A 17,471-nucleotide genomic window follows, 5' to 3' on the forward strand; every position below is an offset into this window, starting at 1 on the left:
CCTCTTTGAATCTTGATTATTAAAACTCTATCTATCGGGATTGTCCTACGTGCTTTGAAGAAGATTTATCATCATTCCTTTAGTCGCCCCACCCCCTTCCATCATTCCGTACAATTTGAAGCTATCCTGGCATACGTGCGGTTACAATTTTATCTATAGTTTTCCCGCAGCAATACGAGATACGCCGTGGAAATCACCTCTTCCCGGACCTATGAATATCAACATCATCCAAAAGAGCCTCATTCCTCTTTGCCGCCTCGATTCTAGCCCTTTTAATCCTACGCGTGTCCACATCAGCGCGCGACGTAAAACTCCAGGTAATAATATTCATGATAATCGCCGCGCCGATAAACCCCATCGCAATAGCGAAAGAAGTCGTATAGCGAGGCGCGTATCGGGAGTTGAAGAGCTGCGATCCAACTGCACCTCCGATCTGGCCATAGCTGTTCGCAAATGCAATAGCGAAGGCGGAGCCTGTGGCTCCTTCGGTGGTCTGGACACGCCATGGCCACATCATGGTGTACCTAGAGACAGAGTTTCAATATGTAGTTTCGCCTTATGATGGGGAGTTGCTATATGGATAATGACATACCACGCAACTGAAAACCCGCCTGCAATCACTGTAGCAGCGTATACCGCCCCGTTACTGGGGAATGTATACAGCACTGCGTAACAAGCTTGGATAACGATCATGAAGCCGAGTGGAATCAATGGCTGCGGGATTCTACCAGTGTCTGTGACGATACCAAACAGCACTGTTAAAATCACAGAAAATATGGCAGGCGGAATGTTCAAAAGCTGGGTTTGGGCAAGCGTGCTACTCGGTTTCGATCGTTAATTTGTGTCGTTTTCATATAAGAAAGGGAAAGGGAATAAATGTAAGGCTAACTTACGTGAATCCCAGATTTGCGATGACAGTTGGTTGGTAAAATGTAAGTCCCGTCGTGCCGACGGTGTAGAAAGCCCAGCAGAGAAGAAATAGCCAGACGCGTTTGTTCCGAAGAGCTTCGAGAATTTCACGGAGATTGAAATTGGCTTCTGCTGCGCGAGGAGAGTTACGTGGCAGCCGAGCTTGGATGAAGCTCTTCTCGCGGTCTGTGAGCCATGATGCAGTGGAAGGGACTAAATAGTGTCAGCTTGAACATCCATTCAATATAAACCAGAGTGAGGGGAAGTACAATCAGGGAGAAAGAAGTACGTGAATATTCCCAACAACACGGTGAAAACACCCTCGGTTAGAATAAGCCTACTCTAGTCAGAAACCGCATCGCAATATAATTCGCGAGATTGAAGGGGGATAACCATTTCCATCCAGATAGTCCACGGGCAACAACTCCGTTAAAAGCAAAAGCAAGTACTCCGCTAACCACAGAACTGAAATTCCCAAGCACTGTCACCAACACAATCCGTGGTGCAATTTCGTCTGGTCGATACCAGTAGCACAGCTGCAGGAGTATCCCCGGCCATAGACCAGCTTCGAAAAGCCCAAGGAAGAAACGGACTACATAGAGGCCTTCCTTGTTACGGACTGCAGCGTGGCAGCATAGAACGATTCCCCAGGAGATCTGTCAGTGAACATCAGTTTTCTAGTTTTGTCCTCCGCGTAGTAAAAACTATTATGAACTGGACTTACGTACCATTATTCGAGCTTGCCAGACCGATGGCCGCATTTTTTTGAGCAGCAGATTTGACGGTGTCTCTGCTAATATGTATGGAATCTGTCTCAAGTAAATTTAGGGTTAGACCTCACGTAGCACTACGGGTTTATACGTACATAATACATGGTGGTGACGAGATTGTACTCATTTGCTGTCATATGAAGCTCTGTCATAATATTATGTGGTGTTCCCTTATCCATAATGCGTGCATTCGAGACCTGCGCAAAACAAAATTAAAACCAAGCACTCTCCAAATCCAAAAGGACTTGGTTTGCGGGAAAACATACATTTGTAAAGTCGACGGTTTTGATCATATATATGACGGACAAGAGCGGAATCAGATGCCAATCAATACGCCGAATCAGTTTCTTTTCCTCCTTACTACTTAATATGACGCGGTCCCTCATGAGATTATCATCATAGCCTGTAATCGACCTAGAATCCTCCTCGTCACCGCCATTGTATGCTGGGAGATCTTGATTTCGCGCAACGATGTGCAAAGACTTTTCTCCAGCAGGAACTGGAAGCTCCTCCGAATACGAAATAGCTGGATCTTTAGTTTTCGTTTCTTGACTTGCAGAGTCAGTGGAAACCGGCTCGATCTTTTCTGAAATCTCGGGCCGAGACATGATGTGTATGACGGTTATATGCCAGAGAGTATTCTAAACGGCAGGAATTGATATAGTTAACGGCTCATGCCGCCTGCTTTATACTTCCTAACTCGCTTATTTTGGATATGATTATCAAGCAGCTGCGCCAGTCACTGCGATACGATGCCGTTATCATAGGTATAAATGGTGGAAGTCGCCTTTTTCGGTATGGCGTGGAGTCTTATGCAGGTGGTATCACGCCATTCAAGGCTACTAATGTCGATACTGATAACTTCACAGATGGTGGGATAAAAGTCAACTGTCAACGCAAGCATTCGTGTTAATTCTAAGCGTTAATAGTCACTGTTTATTCTTAACTAGTTAACCCTGTTGGTCAAGTTACACGAATTAGTCATTCGGAATGCTAGGATTGGCAATTGCTCTGCAAGGGCAGATCAGTACTAGTATCTGCGGAGTTATTATTTCAAGAGATCTTAATATAATCTTCAGTTATGAGTCTGGCAGGTCCTTGCTTTGTCATGGCCTATGCTGTGTCGCATTCCTTGACAAGTATCTGCCTTTCGAGAAGCTTCACATAATGGAAAACAACCATTTATCCTGTTTATAGAAGGAATCGCGGAATGTGGTCCGGATTGAAATAACAGAGGGTTCTTCAAGTGGCCAAGTTCGCTAAATTCATTGCTGCCCCCCCGACTTGTCCCGCGCCACCAACCCAATCTATCGCAGCACCGTCGCCTTCTTCACCCACATCCACTAAATCATCTGACGCTTCCGAGTCTTCTCCATCTCCGGCACCTGACTTCCTCGGTTTTGATATCAGCGTGATACGAGAGTCAAACGTTCCGTATGTCTCCTTGCCCAAGCATTTAAAGAAAACAGTCCCGCAGATAGACCACTCGCTACTCATATTCCACGTCTTAAATGTCGGGGTACACGATGACGGGATTTTGAACTTTGCTCGACACAACTCGGGTTGATAATTCGTCCCGTCCACCGTGGGAATAAAAGTATGATTAATCCGACAGGTCTGTCCTGCGAACGGATGACCTGGGAATTCATAAACATGCTCGTCAAACCTCAACACAGGACGCGAGCAGCGGGTAGTGATAGTTTCCTTAATATACAACTCAGCTCTTTGTAGAGTGATAAGCGGCAGTGGGAAGTCAATTTTTGCATACCGTTTCGCCGGCCTATGTAAACGCATAAACAGCTCGATAGTGCTACCCGACACAGCAATCTTCGGTACGATCGTATGTAGTTGCACAGACATTTTTGGGGTATCATCTGACATCATTTTGTCGAACACGCCCTTTTGCTTTACTTTGGCGTCAGGTTGCAGTCGCTTATTGATAAAAGTCACTATATTGGCAGAGATTTGGTTCTCTCGGGGCTCTCTCTCCCAGTCCTCAACCGAAATGCGAGGTGTTGTAATAATCACGTTCTCCTCTTCAGACGATTGAATTACAGAGTTTTTGCCATGCCCGGCCGTTTCAGATATGATCGCGGAGAGTGTGTAGCGGATCTGACCCCAGCCTCGCACTTCTTGTCTGTACAAACTGAGAGACCTTTCGTGCATGGTCATTGAAGGCGGTAATGCATGTTGAGGGTCCTTTGCAAAGGGCTCTGAGTCAGACCATGAGTGCGTCCAGTAATCGAATCTCTTCTTCAGAGCGGGCACGCTCGAGAGGTCCTTCTGGACATGGTCAGGCACCGTGATGGCGAAATGTAGCTCATCATCGGACTGTGCAGGGTGTAATTGCGTAGTATGGTATATCAACGGCACGCGACCTGTGTAAGTGTAGAAATTCTGCGCCGAAAAATCAATGTATGATTTGCTGCGGCCGACGAGGACAACCTCAATTGAGGCGCCGTTGGTTAGATGTGGCTTCCAGTCATGAATTGTGCCGGTGATTGTATCACCGCTAGTGTACAGTTTGTCAGGGCGGTCGAGGACCAGCGATATGTCGTGCTGAGGTGCAACAGACATTATGGTGGAAGAATTGTGCCCAGTGGATGCATTCGGTCGATGCAGTGTCTCCTATGTGCATATTTATACGTGAGGCTCGCTAGGGCGTGTTTATAAGTAAGGTAATCTTTCCACCGTTGCTTGTTTCAGGCTTGACATAATTAGGTGTTTGTTAGATGGGGTTGAGATGATGGGGGCCAAGTCTACGCACATCTGGGCTAAAAATACGCACGAACATGGCTGTTTATTATCCGAACTATTGATAGAATACATCCCGTATTAATACCCTTATATAGCTAGATGTACATTAACTTGTTAAACATCAGCCTTCCATACTTGTTATATCACACACTTGTCGAGGCTCGCAACCACCCCAAGAGCGACGACAATTGATTAACGCGAAGACACAAACGACGTAGTAGCATCAAAGCTATTCTATAAATACCAAGGCCCTAGAACTACTAATTAAATTCAGTATTAATCAAATATTTAACTAATTATCACCTCCTCTGCCGCAACCCCCTCCCACTAACTGCCATCCTGCCCCTGATCGCCATACTACCATACTCTGTTTGCACAGCCCGTCTGCGTATATCCCGCTCTGAGCTCACCCCATCAGCACCTCGATCATCTCCACTCTGTACCCTTCCAGAGCCAGAGCCCTGCTGTCTCCGTTGCTGCGCTGTTCTGGTCCTCGCCCGCTCTCTGATTCGCTCCAGGAGATCAGGATCGAGGAATGGCTGTGGAGCTTGTGAGGAGTCGAATTCGATGCGGATGGCATCGACAGTATTATTTGTGTTATCTTCTACTTTCTCTTTCTCTTCTTGTTCCACGATGGATGAAAAGACTGGTCGCCGAAATTGGATTTTTGCGGGTAGTGCGCTGGGATTGATTGTGGTGGTTTTCTTTCTTGATGATGATGACGATGATGGTGATGGTTTCGCGGGTAATAGGCGACGCTTGTGAGGGATTATTCGATTCCGCTTTGGTTTGGGGTTGGTTTCCATTTTATTGGCCTTTACCTGTTGCTAGGTAGATGTTTATACTTTTTTCCTCGTGTAGATAGGTTCGTATTAATTAGTTGTCGCATTGTGGATGAAAAAGAGATGCGGGTGTATGCATCAATTAAATGCCAATTGTCGTCCTCGACTCTAATGTTATTGGTCCCCACATCTATATTATTCAAAGCTTAAATGATAACCAACCCCCTGCCCAATTATTACTCACATAGCTTTATAAAATAAATATAGATTTACATACTAACATTCACAAATATAGACAAAGAACGTGTAATACATCAAATCGTAAAAAACTGGGTATTTCAAAAACGCCCGCTTATGTCCTGGTTACCGGGCCAGAAAAAAAAAAAAAGAGCAGTCTAGCCACCAATTTCTTAGAAATATTTTCACCTTGAATGACATTTATCCATCCCCAGTCTCGTATGTGAAGCTCTCAGGCTAGGCCTTGAGTCTCCATGCCCTGTACTGGATAGCTATATGGGAATTCGACGAGGCCATCTAGAAGCCAGTTCAGTGGGTCAAAAACCTCGTAGTTGGCTTCCATGAACCCGACACTGGGCAGACTGCCAACGCCGCTATTCGAAGTGGACATGGCCAAACCCTGTGGTACAGTTGGGGCTGGGGCCAAACTGGGGTCGCCGGTCACGCCTGGGGTTGCTGATGAGTGGCGCCCTGCGACAATAGACGACGCAGAGGACTCGGCGTTAGAGTCAGGGTCAGTCGGGTTCTTGAGAGAAGCTAGGATGAAAGGTTAGAAATGGGGGTCTTTAAAGAGGGGAATGTCGATTACCTTCAATACTGCGACCCTTGGCTGCGGCCTCCTCTCGCCATCGCCATACCGAGTCGTAAACGAGAGACATGCTCATGCGACATCTGACTTTCAGCTGCAGCGAGTCGTCCATCTCAGCAGATGCCGATGCGGGACGCGGAGTTGGAGCACCGCCTTGTCTCCACATCTGCGCAAGAACCTCGGCCAGTCGCTCTGGTAAGTCGTTGCTGGATACGGAGATGGCACGAATAGCCCAGATTGTACGGTTGAAAAGACCCTTGGTATAGTCCATATCGATATGCGCTGAGAAAAAGCTTTTGCACAGCTTCATTAAGGTGAACCCGCCGGCGAGCATCATTTGGAAAAAGTAATACGGTGCATACGGCAGAACAGGTCCTACGTTGCTTTCTAGGTCAAGGGCGGACTCTAGAAAAGCGCAGGTAGCGGAGTGCAGTGATAGCAAGCGTTCGCGGTAATTCTTTGAGACTGGGTCATCGAAGAATGCACACAGTCGCAGGTGGAGATTTGCAGCCCGTAAGTAGAGATTTGTTATAACTAGAGGATAGGTTAGCTCATCATATGCATATATAGCTCTCTTACTTACCATCATTATCTGAACTCAACTGATTGGCTAAGTCGTCAAAGTCTCTCGACAAGAACGATATAAAAGAAGATCTTTCTTTGTCTTCCACCAAGCCCACCGGGTCTCTCCGGTTGTTGTACAATGTCTTTGTAACCTTGTCGCTGAATTCTTCGATATAAAGCCTTGTCTTGATGTCCTGGGGAAGCTGAAAATTAACATCGACGCTCTCGCTCGCACTCAATGTCCAGTCATACAGCGTCGAAGGAGGTTGTCCATAGCCAGTCGCAACCCTAACCAGTCAGCAATAAGCGCATGTCTTGGAGATGATGGCAAATTACCTCTGCGCTACAATATTACACGTAGCCCATGTCCGCACTTTGTCTCGCAGCTCCGGTTCCATCAACTCTACCCGAAACTTGGAAAAGTCTTGGGTATGAGAAGGCCGGTGAAGGCCGAGTTGCATGGCCACGTGAACCATCAAACCACATAGCATAAATGTTGGGTCCGTTGAGGTACTGCTAGTCGGGAATGGCCAGGTACACAGCAAGCAGAGAGCTTTCACCGCATGAAAACTTTGGGGGACGTCAGCCAAAGTGCTCCAGACAAGCCGAGTAACTGGGCCAGCCAGTGAATTCATGAGATGAACATCGGTCTGGTAGCGGCGTGCGCCCACGCTGATAACCATCCAAAATAAAAGCGGTGAGGCGGCATAATATTCGTCGGGGCTAACATCACGGTCAAGGAATGGGAGGAATGGATGATAAAACGTGAAAAAGCTAACGGTCAGTTAGTTAAACCAGTAACTCACTCGTCTGGAATACTCACAGATTGAATAATTCGTTAATTCGGTCGCTTGCTACCATGACATCCTCAATCCTCTTGAACTGATGACCGCCATTCCTCAGATAGTTTGTCCCATCAAAACCAGATCGCAAGTCCAGCAGCGACGCAACAGCCTCATGTGAGCCCATAAACTGATCTGTCGAAATGCCAGTCGGGGTTTGATACAGAGCCGTATTGCTCATCGGAGTTGACATAGCAGAAGCATCCTGTTTTCCTGGAGTGACCTGAGATTTGAACGACACATTCGCCGCGTTCACGTTTGCAATCTGCCGCCTCAGTTCGATGATTTCTCTTTCCATCTCGGCGTTGCGACTTCGCTTCCCAACACGCTTGAAGTTAGACTCGATCTTGCACTCGAGTTTCAGGCGGCGACAACGCGAACAAGTTGTAAAAGGGTCCTGTACGACATCGCATCGAAGCTATCACGGGCCATGTTTAGCACATACCACCGCAGCCAACAGGACTCTCCGCGGGCCTACCTTTTGCTGACGACATTCATTGCAGGCTCGCTTGACAGGCTGTCGTTTCTTCTCCTCTGCATCGTCCACTTCATCAATACTTCCTGGCGAGCTATCGAATCCAGCACCAACGACATTACGCTTCTTTCCCGCAATGCCCCCTCCAGAAGCTCCAGAATGCGGGATCACGCCCGAGCGAATTGGGCTCGTCACTGGGGTCGCATGGTGAGACTCAGAGACATTCTGACCTCCCCCCAGGGTGCCTCCCCCTCCGATGCCGCTCGTCACCCCGTGCGCCGCCACGTTGGTTGGCCCACGGCTCTGCGCTGCGCAGGCTTATCGAATATGCAACCGTTCTCTTGAAAGCTAACCGATCACCGATGTGGTAGCCGGTCGTCCCCTTGCGTCCGATTCCGCGATAGAAGATCGGATGGCGCCGCGTCGTAGTCTGTTTGTCTGAAGAGCGATTGCAATTCTATTAATTCGCACCTCGAGAGATTCCCGGGTGGTGAGTCAGCGGCCTACCCCGTTCCGGCGGGGTTTCCGAAATCGGGCAAGCTAGTCATGTGATATATCACGTGACGTCAACGAAGTATACAGTCTTGCATATGTATAAATGCTTTAGTGTTAGTAATACCAGGACAATTGCAATATTCGAGATGGAAGGAAGCAAGGACAACGCACATGAATACCAAAAAACTGCCTCGGTCGTGAGAGGTGTTGCCGTGTGCAGCATTGATGGCTTGAATTGCTTGGGTGTTCAGCTCCGTAGTGCGATCTGAGTGGGAAATAATGCTCCCAGCGAAGTTCCTATATCCATGATCCGGGGTGAGGTGGAGAAGTCGCTGGAAGTCATAGTGCTTCCGATACGTACCATTCCCAATGTCTCGACAGTAACTTCCGCGGGGCAAAGCCTTATGGATCTCAGGACCATCATAATTCGAGACGAGGCCTTTCAGCAGAGTATCTGCTTCTGAGTCATCCCCGAGCATGAAAGTGCTCGCTGCAAGCTTGATTTGTCTCACGAAACTGTCTGCGATGTCTTCTATTTGTGCTGATGGCCCTAAAATGACTCGCTGACTGGGTTCTTAAGTTGTGATGGCGGAAGCCACAGGAATTTTCTCGTTCCATTCTCGTTTCCTATCAACAAGCTTCTTGCTAGCAGTGTGATAAGAGGAGAAGTAGAACACCAAATCTTGGGCTATAGTACTTGCATTAAACAGACCCAATTCTTTCTCTCGGTCTATTAACACGTAGAGTTTCAGTTGATTTTGCGTTTCGCGATCGTACGGCGCAACAACGTGTAGAGTAGGCACATTTTCGACAGTATGGGGGACTTTTTCAGCGCTATTACTACTAGGTTCCAAGATGTCCGTATCATCAGCAGTAGGTATTGAAGGAAGCTGGTATGAGCGTTGAATGAATTCGTGCGAAGATCTTATATGCTCGACCTCTTTCCCTTCTCTATGTGAACAACCATAGTATATGTATTTATCAGATCACGTAGCTTAGCATATCTTGCCGTACCCCCTAAGAGCTCAATTGATAATTTTACTATATCTACACTTGTATGACAGAAGTTTCAATATCGTATCAATATTTTCTGTCTTTCACCTGCATTTACACCAATCCATAACAGATTAATTTAGGCGTGTTGGAGCCCGTCGACAATGCAAAAGTTCACATACTATTGATATTGATACGGGAGAGCTGCTATAGCCAATCCACTTTTGCGGTGCTATATTCAAACCTTGTCACCTTCAATGTTACTGTATCTCTGACGATCGGGCTGTGAGTCTGCGATTATCACCTGGCCTCCATACTTTGTAACAATAAACATGCCGATAGAGCGGTAATAATACTGATAATGGTTAGCGTCGGCATCAGACACAGCCGCCGCCCCTCGTGCGCTAAGGCCCAGCTAAGAACTGCTTACATCTGCTAATTTCCTGCTCGCTTCCAGCGTCCAGTCATCGCCAGCAGAATTAATTAGCCGCATGGCCCGTATCACCGCGCCCGACAAACCGCTGCCATCGCATGACGTCGCCGCTTTGCCCCGCCAGACTCCTCTCCAAGGCTCCCTTGGAATGTTCCATGGCTCGGCTCCAATGCTAAGCATCGACAAGCTCCGATTTGGCCCCCGCACAGTTCGTAGTCCAGTCACACTTGTTTGCAAGAGCACTACGGAACCCAGCGTAACAGGGCAACGTGAAGTGTCGGCTGTGTGAACACCGCCGAGTCTGCCCTGCGCATCGACGAGAGCGATTGACAGTGAATGATACAGGCATACGTATAAATATCGAGAACAGCCCGCCCCATTCTCAATGTGCAATCTGACATGATATGACCCTATCATTATCGAATCATTTTGTCGCTCGATCAAGATGAAGGTCACCAAGAAAGACCCGGATATGCTGAATGGCAAAAAGCAAAGCCCAGTGCCGGATGCAAAAAATGAGATACTTCCAGCATACAAGGAAGAACCTGTCGAGCCAGTCATTCTTGACATACCCCCTCTCACATTCGTAGAGCCAGGTCCGTCGGCAACTACCACGGTCAGCAGAGACCAGTGCATCTTGCACCTCAAACTGCTGGCTGCATTCGCCGAGCTACGGGCCGCGATCTCCAGCGATGACGGCTTATTTGGGATTTATGACGAACAGGCAAATAGGTTTGTGGAGGAGCAGTTCAAGATCCGCGCCCTCGCTCGGATCAGAGAGAAGCGATGGGCAATCTACACTTCGAGAGCGGTAGATCGCTATACGGACTGGTGGTTCAACAGCGTTTTGTCGACGGGCAAACCCACCACTGTCGCGGATATGCTTTACTCGAAATATTCTCTTATCACCAAAAAAATGCCGTCTCTGAATTGGGAAGCGAAAAACCTCCCTCCTTTAGGTGAGTGATAGCCATCATCCCCAAGCAGTATTCACATGAAATAATATTTTACATACTTACCCATGGCGTAGACGTTCTTATGGTCTGGCATGCTCATATGCTCAACCCGCGGGCATATCTTGAAGACTGCATTCGAGGCGCAAAAATGCAATTTTGGTCTACAGAGTTTCCTTATAAATTGCTTGACCAAGCCATAGACAACAAGACGTTCATTTACAACCCCGGTCAGGAAGCGAGGCATTTATTCCAGAAGCAAACCAAGCACTGCTGGGATAATCTAGACGAGCCACCTGAGAAGACCTTGACATGTCTAAAGTGCTCGCGGCCTATCACGATCCCCTGGACTCGCGGAGAACTAGGCTCAAGTCTAGACACAGCATTTGAAAAATCAACTGGATATTCGGATAAGAATTTTGAGGAATATTGCAAATCCTGTGGCCTTAGACATGACCACCAAGCCCTTCGAGTCGCCAGATTTCATCAAGATGCTCTAGCACTAGTGCAAAAGGACCGCCCGATGCCCGGCACATTTTTCAACCTCGAAGGCATCCCAGTCGCCGGCATCAGCTCGGAAAACTTCTCTTTCCCTTCTGCCATGGTATCAGCTGCTAGGTCTGAACTAGTGGATTCTACTGAACCTGGCAGAAACATTAATAACATGACGGTCCTCCGAAGTCTAATAGAAAGCATCATGAGAGATAAAAAAATAATTACGCAGGCGAACGGAGCGCGGAGAAGCCCGCTACGAAAGGAGCAGAGAATTGCAATTCGTCGAATGATGTCTCACTATTGGGAAAACAGCTCGGTGTTTGGCTTAGACCTAGTCGGAGCGGTTATTCGCCAGGGAACATTCGTGCAGAAAATGGACGATATCGATTGGATCCATTCCCCAGCGCTCCTGGCCACAATGGATCGGCTGATTCGCAAGTACGGTATCTTCTTTGATATCATGGTCAGCAATCCAAAGCACATGTCCGTGCCAACGCTCGACGTAGACTTGGCCTGGCACACACACCAACTCTCCCCATCGAGATACATGGACTACTCGCGCATCCAATCCAAACGCTACGTCACGGAAACCTTCATTGACCACGACGACAAAGTCGACGAAGCGAAACTGTCCGAGGCATTCCACTGGACCAGCAACATGTACCGCAAAGTCACCAACGGTGAGATATACAGCGAATGCACATGCTGGTACTGCGAGGCCACACGCGAGGCCACCATCTACCAAAACCCGCTTGGATTCGCCTCATCCTCGACCAGACGCGCCCGCTTAATCGCCGAGAACCTGCACGACGACCCGACTATTTCCTCGGATCCGAACAAAAACCCGCATATCTCCGCGCACAACGCCGTGAATATCCAAGGCACGGATCCGCGCTACCAAGGCGCGGCGAGGATCAGGGAACTGCGGCTGCGGAGCAACGGCGAGAAGGCCCGGCGGAGAGAAGAGAAGCGCCGCGCGAAAGCAGGTGCGAATAACGACAGGTCCAGGTCCAATAATAATTCGAATAATGATGCGTACTACTACTATCCGATGGTCTGGGGCTATCCATACTATTATCCGGGCTATGCGCCGTATATGTGCGATCCCGGTATTAGCGGCGGGGCGTATCCATGTAATCCGGCATGCATGAATGTCGGAGCGGGAGCTTATGGCAATTGTGCTGCAGGCTCTTGTGGAGGCGCTGTTGCAGCTGGTTCGTGTGGTGGAGCTGGAAGTGGAGGGGGAGCTTGTGGTGGGGGAGGCGGAGGCTGTGCCGGCGGAGCAGCTGGTGGTGGTAAGTCATTCAACAGTAGCACTGTTCATACTTTTCATTCTATATATGGTGTAGCTAATTTCATTGTTTATAGGATGCGGAGGCGGCGGTGGCGGAGGCGGAGGCTGTGGAGGAGGAGGAGGAGGAGGTGGTGGTGGTTGCGGAGGGGGCGGCGGAGGAGGTTGTTGATAGATATCATTTTCGATTTTTTACTTATATCCCTGTTGAAATTGCCAGCTAATCAATCTACTTGTCGTTCAATTGAATTCAATTATAAGCGTGAAGTTTGGAGGAGAAAATTATGTCAAAACCAAGCATCAAGCAGAGCCGTCTGTACATACATGTACATAGGCACATTCAATGTAGACCATTGGAATGGTGTTTGAGTAGAAAGAAGTACATGTAGTTGGTAAATCCTCTCCCAGTTGACATCAATTGCTCATACATATCTACATAATACAGTTTGCGCCAGCTTAACCCACGCCAGAACTGCATATGGCATTGATATTGAACCCGAAAGCGGTGTTGTAAAAGGATCAACCTTCTTATATATAACAAATTTTTATGGCAAGAGAGTGCCAAGATGTAAATAAACCTCCAATAGGAAATAATATAAGCGATTGGCAGAGAACAAGAATTGGGTATAGTTTGACAGCTCATGAAAAAAAAAAACACTCGACTGTGTATCTATCCGTCAATAGCAACAATAAGCCTAAAGAAGCTTCAAGATAAACGCTGCATATTGTACAATGTACACTGGCGAGTTGGGTATGCTATGCTCTCGGTGAAAATCATGAGGAAATTGGTGAAATGAATATTTACATGGAAAATGGATATAAACCTCTAGCGAAGGACAGATTTCACACGATTCTAGGTGAACCAAAAGGGGACAAAAGGAAGGGAAAATTCATCACATAACTATGCACCGAGAGGATTTGCCTTTGCTGCGTCTTCTCTCGTTAATAGTGTTTTGATTCCACTCGGCAATCCGGGCTCGCCAGGCTTCTGTCTCCGATGAGCTCGGGTTTTGCCAGACAGGCTCCTCTGGTGCTGGGTTTTCGGGTACCTGTGCGTGAAACCTGCGCGGTTGTGATCGGCCAAGCTGGTTTCCCTGGCCGGGTTGGTTTTGTATTGCATTACGCAGAGCTGACTCGGTCAGCCTCGCTGGAGGGTGCAAGGTTTCGGAGCGAGAACGAGTCCGGGACACACCGTTCTGTTCGCCAGGACGAGACGAGCTGCTGTATATAGTGGACATTCGATGGATTGCCGAACGGCCAAAAGCGAGATTTGGCGACGAGCGTGAGAAGGCACTGTGTCTTGCGATAGAACCATTTCTGGCTAGGTCGGAGTTGGGGGGCACATTTTTGTTGCTTTTTCGAAAGCCTCCGCTAAACAACCTGCTGCTTCTAGATTGCCGTCTTTGAGTATCAGCAGATGACACTGGTCTATTGCTGCTCGGTGTTTGAGCAGGAGATTGCTGGGAATGCGATGAGGGAGGAAGTTCAGTCCGTGCATGTGCAACCGGAGGCACAAGCACAGATATAGGAGGTACAGGAGGTACAGGAGGGAGTGGGGGAACGGGGTGGTTTAAGCGGGCTTGAAGCGCATTTCCAGATAGGGAAATCGACGAGGAGGTTCTTTGATGGGGAGACCGCTGTGGTTGGTGAGATGAAGGGGGTGTAGGCTGGCTAACTGTGGACTGCCTGAAACTCATTCGGCGTCTAGATGTGCCTTCGTTCGTTGTTGGTCTCCGAGTGCTCCACCGCCTGGAGAGGAAGTTGGAGCTGGTTCGTTCTTGTTGGGTACCTTGATTGGTATGGACCCTTCGTATGGTCTGAGGAAACTCCTCCATAACGCCGCCAGGAGGGGCCGTCATTGTCGGAAGTAATAACTGTCTGAGGTGATCAGGAAGTGGCCCATCCGCATTTCGAGAATATGGCGGGGGTGGAGGTACCCAATTGTCCGCATCGCTTTCATGTGGAATCTGCAATACGGGCAAGACAGGGCGTGCTTGTTCTCGAGCTTGATACTGAGGTCTTCTGTTGCTAGCTGCAGCTGTAGCTGCCCGTCGTAGAGTATCTCCAGAGCGGGGGGCAGTGTTGCTGTACGGCCCATCAAGAAACAGCGTCACGTCTCCAACTGCCCGATCCGACACTGGAGATCCCGCCTGTGAGCGACTGCCGCGCTGGTTGCCGAAGTTTTGTTTTTGAGAATTGCTTCGTGCTGGAAATGATTGCCTAGACGCTGTTGGTCGGTCGCGAGGGTTTACCCTTGGAGAACCAACCACACGACGATGCAGTTGCGTTCGCCTTCTTTCGAGCTCCACTTCCTGTTCGAGGTTGGCATTTGGCTCCCTGAGAATCAAAGGCTCTGCCTCGCCAAGTTCGATGGTCAAGTCAACAATATTCCCATCTTTAGTTGATGGTTCGAAATCGAATATAGATACTCTACCTCCGTCCACTGGTATGGCTTCGTCACCCAGAGAAGCAGAAGTAACACCGCCTGGGGCGACTGCCACGAGTCTATGACGATTTGACGCAACTTCATTTGAAGAATCCTGTTGCGCAACCCATCGAGCTGCAGTGAGACCAGGAATGTCGGCAATTTTATGTCCTTGGATCATAAGGGATGGCCGGTTTATAGTTCGTCTAAGGCGTCCTACAACAGTTTCATCGTGGTCGCTTGACGGGGAACTTTGTTCGGACTGCCTAGATCTCACGGTACCATTCACCTGTATAGTGCCGTTGTTTTTCGGTGGTGTCTGGTTCATATCATCAGGAATTCCGTAGAGCCATAGCCCGCTCCCATGAAATGCCAATGCTACAAGCTCACCATCTGGATCTATCGCCGGAATGAGAGATGGAGTGTATTCCAGAAGGCCACCTGGTGCCACCGGTCCTGGGAAATATACTACTCCGTTCCGTGGGTCATTTGATCGGACTGCTCGGAATGTCTTCAGCGTGTTGTCAAACCCAATAATCCAATTATCGTCGTCACCAACATGATTCGAAACTGATGTGACATGACCATATCCAGGCACTAAATCCGGGAACAAGATTTGTGTTGTCCATATCTGAGTCAGATAATCGCTAACGTCCACCATGGAATCGGATGGAAATGGAGCTGTAATTGTAACAAATCCCTTTCCCGGACAATCCAGAGAGGTTCCAAGAAGCAATGACCCATCCGGGGAAAACGACAACTCATCCACCTGTTCGCACCGAACAGCCCTTCGTTGCGTAGATAAAACATTTTCACCTATAGCATATACCTCTATGCCTCCTTCATATGCAATTCCCAGCACGTTCCCATTAGGCGCAAGGGCGAGAGTTCGAGGAACGTCATTTAAAGTCAGCACCTGAACGTGTTTTGCTTCACAGTGAGATAGATGGTAAATGTTCACTTGGTGGCGATGCGACACAACAGCAAGAACTCGGCCACTATCAAGAATAGTGGCAGCCAATGGCATGCGCGTGGTTTTCAATTCATATAAAACTTTTAGCAAAGGGGAGGCCAAATCCAGAACACATATTCGTGAGGAGCTGAGGCAGAGCAGAATATGGCCATTTGCGGAGAATGAGAATTTCAATGCCTCTCCAATCGGCAAAGCTGTAGAAGACCCAGCAGAGCTTGATATCAACGTGACATGAGTTGTACGAGGGCGTAGAAAGACATCAAAGGCATTTCGGCGGATTTCGCGAGCGAATTTCCTTTTTAAATCGTTGAGGTCTTGGTTCTGGATAGAGTTGCCGGTGATACTTGACGATATGGCAAAGAGGGGACATTGGGATATCTGGTGAGCGTAGAGCTCCGCGTTGTTTGATGCCCCTCTCCATTGTTGATTTAAGACGGTGAGGGAAGCAAATGTGTTGGCGTCAACGGTGTAAAGGATTCTAGGAGGTAATCCCATTAGCATTTGGCATTCTTTGTAAAATGAGATACGCACTTCTGGATGACGTCGAGAGGTAAACGATGAAAAGCGGCGCGTTCTTTCTTGAGGCCGACGTCCACAGCATGAATGGAGTCAACAACCCGGTCACTTGTAGTAACGTGCTCCTGCGTTTGGGCTGAGATTTCCTGATCCATCATAGCAAGCTGCAGCTGGCCCTACATCGGTTGCCCGGGCTGACACTCGGTGATTCCACACACAGGACCAGGCAGCGGCTCACAGCCATGCATTGTGTCAAATGGCACTTCAAATGGCTATTAACATGTCCAAGACATTGGAGCAGTGCCCGAGATATCAAAAGTGTGTGACGGTGGTCGGGGCCGCTTGCACTGGCAGAGTTTCAATGGCAACGTCGCCGTTTCGTTGCAGCAGCGGCAGCTCACGAGCAATAATGCGGGGAGATCGCAGGATGGGGCTGACTCGTATTGGGCGGTGAGCACAGTATACCCTGATGCACAGCGTCAAAGACGTAGTCAACGGAGAATAGCTATGGGCGCATGCTGAGGCCTGGCAGCATCGACCTTTGCCCAGTCTTGGCGAATTAGTGAGGGATGGTCAGTGGTAATATTAGTGGGTGTGGTCGTCGCAGCATTAGTTGCACAACTTAGTCGTCCGCAGCTAACACGCAGCGTTGTATCTGTGTCTAAGAATAGCTATGCCCTGTCGCTAACTGCAGTCGGTTTAGCGAGTACGGCCCGTGATGCATCTAGCCCAATATGGCAGTGTCTGGTATTGGCCGGCGCTCATTGGTGCGCACCCCACTGGTGTGCACCACATTGCCCTGCCCGAGTGCTGAGGCAGCAGGGTGCGTCGGCCCGTCGGAACTTTCTCGTCGGCTAATATTGGATCACGTGCCATGCAACCTGCGGGTACATCACGTGACTCAGCCTCCAGTGTGGCTGAGTCATCCACATGGCCGGAAGGAAGGTGCATTTGGGGTCGCTGCTGCCCTTT

The 17,471-nt window shown here is 48.7% G+C and overlaps 6 protein-coding genes across 6 annotated transcripts; 1 reads left to right on the forward strand and 5 right to left on the reverse strand.

Annotated features, from left to right (window-relative positions):
* Nucleotides 1-49: 49 nt before the first annotated feature.
* BGW36DRAFT_211698 (pantothenate transporter) lies at nucleotides 50-2,773 on the reverse strand. Its single transcript, XM_046209933.1, has 8 exons — nucleotides 1,946-2,773; nucleotides 1,775-1,876; nucleotides 1,638-1,718; nucleotides 1,303-1,565; nucleotides 1,179-1,246; nucleotides 894-1,122; nucleotides 593-817; nucleotides 50-524 (listed from the first exon to the last, which is right to left on the reverse strand). The coding sequence occupies exons 1-8, from the start codon at nucleotides 2,285-2,287 to the stop codon at nucleotides 194-196; spliced, it is 1,641 nt and encodes a 546-aa protein (XP_046069490.1). The 5' UTR covers nucleotides 2,288-2,773; the 3' UTR covers nucleotides 50-193.
* Nucleotides 2,774-2,921: 148 nt separating this feature from the next.
* BGW36DRAFT_429852 (uncharacterized protein) lies at nucleotides 2,922-4,256 on the reverse strand (the record flags this gene model as incomplete). The annotated part of the gene is made up of 1 exon (XM_046220747.1): nucleotides 2,922-4,256. One exon carries the CDS (start codon nucleotides 4,254-4,256, stop codon nucleotides 2,922-2,924), a length of 1,335 nt encoding a protein of 444 aa, XP_046069491.1.
* Nucleotides 4,257-4,584: 328 nt separating this feature from the next.
* BGW36DRAFT_383822 (uncharacterized protein) lies at nucleotides 4,585-5,430 on the reverse strand. The gene has a single exon (XM_046216717.1). It carries the CDS (start codon nucleotides 5,240-5,242, stop codon nucleotides 4,736-4,738), a length of 507 nt encoding a protein of 168 aa, XP_046069492.1. The 5' UTR covers nucleotides 5,243-5,430; the 3' UTR covers nucleotides 4,585-4,735.
* Nucleotides 5,431-5,446: 16 nt separating this feature from the next.
* Nucleotides 5,447-8,899, reverse strand: BGW36DRAFT_463471 (putative C6 transcription factor; the record flags this gene model as incomplete). Its single annotated transcript, XM_046222214.1, has 7 exons — nucleotides 5,447-5,992; nucleotides 6,045-6,578; nucleotides 6,628-6,896; nucleotides 6,945-7,382; nucleotides 7,432-7,868; nucleotides 7,929-8,228; nucleotides 8,600-8,899. The coding sequence occupies 7 exons, from the start codon at nucleotides 8,897-8,899 to the stop codon at nucleotides 5,688-5,690; spliced, it is 2,583 nt and encodes an 860-aa protein (XP_046069493.1). The 3' UTR covers nucleotides 5,447-5,687.
* Nucleotides 8,900-10,291: 1,392 nt separating this feature from the next.
* BGW36DRAFT_361660 (uncharacterized protein) lies at nucleotides 10,292-12,757 on the forward strand (the record flags this gene model as incomplete). Its single annotated transcript, XM_046214293.1, has 3 exons — nucleotides 10,292-10,805; nucleotides 10,877-12,589; nucleotides 12,663-12,757. The coding sequence occupies 3 exons, from the start codon at nucleotides 10,292-10,294 to the stop codon at nucleotides 12,755-12,757; spliced, it is 2,322 nt and encodes a 773-aa protein (XP_046069494.1).
* A 721-nt stretch (nucleotides 12,758-13,478) lies between these two features.
* BGW36DRAFT_429856 (F-box domain protein) lies at nucleotides 13,479-16,654 on the reverse strand (the record flags this gene model as incomplete). Its single annotated transcript, XM_046220748.1, has 2 exons — nucleotides 13,479-16,461; nucleotides 16,515-16,654. 2 exons carry the CDS (start codon nucleotides 16,652-16,654, stop codon nucleotides 13,479-13,481), a joined length of 3,123 nt encoding a protein of 1,040 aa, XP_046069495.1.
* Nucleotides 16,655-17,471: the final 817 nt, after the last annotated feature.

This window comes from Talaromyces proteolyticus (assembly GCF_021365285.1).
Source record: "Talaromyces proteolyticus strain PMI_201 chromosome Unknown BGW36scaffold_9, whole genome shotgun sequence".
Taxonomy (NCBI): domain Eukaryota; kingdom Fungi; phylum Ascomycota; class Eurotiomycetes; order Eurotiales; family Trichocomaceae; genus Talaromyces; species Talaromyces proteolyticus.